This window comes from Rhagoletis pomonella, unplaced genomic scaffold (genome assembly GCF_013731165.1).
Source record: "Rhagoletis pomonella isolate Grant_MI unplaced genomic scaffold, Rhpom_1.0 Rhpom_scaffold_00002, whole genome shotgun sequence".
NCBI lineage: Eukaryota > Metazoa > Arthropoda > Insecta > Diptera > Tephritidae > Rhagoletis > Rhagoletis pomonella.
Window position 1 is genome coordinate 47042315 of NW_023458556.1, and position 3614 is coordinate 47045928.

The following is a 3614-nucleotide window of genomic DNA, read 5'->3' on the forward strand; positions in this document are numbered from 1 at the left end:
AAATCTGTTGAATTTCAGGGGCAACTGGTTAGCTGTGGCTTGCAGGGTCGTTGACGGTGATTGAGACGGCGGCAGTGATGCTGCCACAATGGATGGTATTCACTTTCCCTTTGAGAAGCAAGTATAATACCATGAACCAATGTCTACAGATCACGCAATCCGCCATGTAATCAGAAAAAAGTTTTAGTAGCGTTTTTTATTTTTTTTATTTTTGTTTACATCTTCTTCCATCGCTTTGGGATGGCTGTTTTTTAGCAATTTGATGTTTTTTATGAGCGATTTTCATTTTAATTTTAATTGATTACAAATTTATTATATAAAATGAAGTGCTTTGTGATTGGAATAAGTTTGTGCGTTTGTTTGTTCTGGCAAAAGGCCTAAAATGTCGTGAAAAGTGTTATAACTTTATTTATAATTAAATAGTTAATGGGTTAAAAATCAAACATTTCCTTATTTAATTTTGGTAAATTTATATTTACATGTGTGAATATTACTTTCGATTTATCACAGTTTTTTTTTTTGTACTATCGATAGCCAAAAATAAAATATCGATTGACATTTCTACAGCTCGTATCGTTTCCTTGGCATGAATTTGACATATCCGTCGTATATTAATCTAACACGTCACCTACAGGCAGAGTAAATCTAGACGAATAGTTGATAAAAAGTGGTTTTAACATCATTCGCACTAATTTTAGAGTATTCTAAAGTCATATATAAATATACGAAAAGATGGTGAGTGCAAAAGATAGTCAGTTTGTATAAGATTTATGCTTGAAATTCTATTTTCTTTACTCGTCTTTTGTGCAGGTTTTGATAGCTGCGGCGGTGTGTACGAAGAATGGCAAAGGTATGAACCGAAGTGTACTGTAAACCAACCAATATATAAAATAATAATAAAAATTCCCATTAACAGTGATTATATCACGGCAATTTGTGGAGATGACTAAAGCGCGAATCGAGGGACTGCTTGCTGCATTTCCGAAGCTGATGACATCCGGCAAGCAGCATACGTATGTAGAAACGGAATCAGTGCGGTATGTTTATCAACCAATGGAAAAACTTTATATGCTTTTGATCACAACAAAAGCAAGTAACATATTAGAAGATTTGGAAACATTGCGTTTATTCTCCAAAGTGGTAAGTTCTTATAATACATTGTGGTATAAACAAATGTATTGTGTATCTTTCTTTTTAGATTCCCGAGTACTCTCATAGTTTGGATGAGAAAGAAATTCTGGAAAACGCATTCAATTTGATTTTCGCTTTCGATGAAATCGTTGCACTTGGTTATCGTGAAAGCGTCAACTTAAAACAAATCAAAACGTTTATTGAAATGGACTCCCATGAGGAAAAGGTATATCAAGCAGTTCGCCAAACTCAAGAACGTGAAGCACATCAGAAAATGCGAGAAAAAGCTAAGGAGCTGCAGCGGCAGCGTCTAGAGGCAGCTAAACGTGGTGGTAGTTCTGCGTTAATGGGACGAGGTGGGCACGGTAGTGGCAGCAGTAGTATGGATGCATTTGGCATTAGCTCTAGTTCAATAAGCAGTGCTCCGTCGATTGAGTCTGATTTGAAACCAGCCGTTCCAAAATCTCAGTAAGTCACACATTTATTAATTCAGATTTATTCCATTTACAATAACATCTCTTTTATATAGGAAACCAGCTGCACGGAATGCTTTGAAACTAGGTGGGAAAAATAAAGATGTCGATAGTTTTGTTGACCAATTGAAGAGTGAAGGAGAGAAAATTTCAAGTTTGACACCGATTAGCGGTCAAAGTAGTGTGGCTGTAGCCAAGACAAAAATTGCTTCAGACGTTCACACTGAAAGGTTGCTAATGCTAACTAATGCTGACCACTTCACACTTAATTCTATTCTATGCATTTAACAGTGTACACCTCAAGATGGAAGATAAGCTTACTGTGCGTCTTGGTCGCGATGGAGGTCTCCAACAATTTGAGCTCTCCGGTTTATTGACGTTGCGTATTTCCGATGACAATTTCGGACGCATCAAACTAAAATTGCACAACAACGATGCCCATGGCATACAATTGCAAACACATCCAAATGTCGATAAAGAGTTATTTAAGGCGCGCTCAATTATCGGGTTGAAAAATCCCGCTAAACCATTCCCATTAAATACCGATGTAGGTGTATTGAAGTGGCGTTTCATAACACAGGACGAAGCAGCTATACCCCTGACAAGTAAGTATAACGATCATTCATGATTTTGATAAATAAATTAACTACATGTATTATTAATACAGTTAACTGCTGGCCATCTGAAAATGGCGAAGGCGGTTGCGACGTAAACATTGAGTATGAATTAGAGGCACAACATTTAGAATTGCAGGATGTGTCCATCTCCATACCACTGCCGTAAGTATCATTTAGCAATTCTAAATTTATACTTAGTTCTATTTTTTATTTTATTTACAAAAGTATGAATGTGCAACCATCTGTTGCCGAATACGATGGCACTTACAATTATGATGCACGAAAGCACATACTTCAATGGAATATACCCATTATTGATGCCAACAACAAATCCGGTTCAATGGAGTTTAGCTGCAATTCGTCAATTCCTGGTGACTTCTTTCCACTTCAAGTACGTACATACATACATGTTTTTATAGAGCGTTCATTTGCAATATCTACGTTATTTATTTTCAGGTGTACTTCGTTTCGAAAACTCCTTACGCTGCTCTAAGTGCCACAGATGTATTCCTCATTGATGACGAAAGTTCAGTAAAATATTCAACTGAAAATATACTATTTGTAGAAAAATATGAAATTGTTTAAAAATTGGAACGTTAATCAAATAAGTGTAGTAGTTGAAATCATCTACATTTATCACTCAATTAATGGAGAAAACTGCGTGAAACGTATTTTTGCAAATAACATTCATAAATTAATTATATAACCAGAACACTTATAACCTGATTTATGTATACTGTTATTATTTACTAGCCCACATCGATAGAAACAATTATGCTATTAGTTATTGGAAAAAGTATGTAGATGTTATTGGGCTGGCCATGCATTTTCGTTGATAAATAGTGGCAGTATAATACAAATTCCAAATTTTTTTTATCAATCTTATTTATAATTTAAAAAGTCAGTTTTGTTGCCTAAACACCACACATGTTAAATGCATTAATTGCAATGATTTATAATGCGGATATAATCGTAAATAAATAAATATATATATGTACTCTAGGTTAGAAAAGTAGTTTTTTGTGGCATATATACGTAAATATATATGGGAGGGAAAATAAAAGTGATTAATCACCCTCATTGCGAGAGTCGTGTCGAATGCAAGTCGAGAGTCGAATCGTACCGAAAATTTCACGTCATTGCCTAAAATTTCCACTCGACTAATTTATTAAAACAGAAAAACTTGGCAGCACTGTATAGTTTTCGACGATTTTGGTCGTTTACTTATTTCAGTACGACAATAGACAATGCTACTGTTGTCGAGTGGTACGATTTAGCCTAATTTACGACTTACGCAATGAGGCTGAATTGCATTAAAGTCATGCTTGCATTACCAATGGCCCCAGTATTAGGGAGGTATGTGCTTGTTTGTAATGGAACTTGTAAGTTCCTA

General features: G+C 35.3%; 1 protein-coding gene across 1 annotated transcript; it reads left to right on the forward strand.

Moving 5' to 3' along the window:
• Nucleotides 1-589: 589 nt before the first annotated feature.
• LOC118733729 (coatomer subunit delta-like) lies at nucleotides 590-3223 on the forward strand. The gene is made up of 9 exons (XM_036463261.1): nucleotides 590-735; nucleotides 811-850; nucleotides 917-1140; nucleotides 1199-1599; nucleotides 1661-1834; nucleotides 1896-2209; nucleotides 2272-2383; nucleotides 2447-2612; nucleotides 2678-3223. The coding sequence occupies exons 1-9, from the start codon at nucleotides 733-735 to the stop codon at nucleotides 2804-2806; spliced, it is 1563 nt and encodes a 520-aa protein (XP_036319154.1). The 5' UTR covers nucleotides 590-732; the 3' UTR covers nucleotides 2807-3223.
• The last annotated feature ends 391 nt before the right edge of the window (nucleotides 3224-3614 follow it).

Excerpts from the sequence above, each read along its gene's own strand:
- LOC118733729 (XM_036463261.1), top strand. Across the intron at positions 1,600-1,660 it reads CCAGCCGTTCCAAAATCTCA|GAAACCAGCTGCACGGAATG; the intron begins GTAAGTCACACA and ends TCTTTTATATAG. Across the intron at positions 2,613-2,677 it reads GTGACTTCTTTCCACTTCAA|GTGTACTTCGTTTCGAAAAC; the intron begins GTACGTACATAC and ends ATTTATTTTCAG.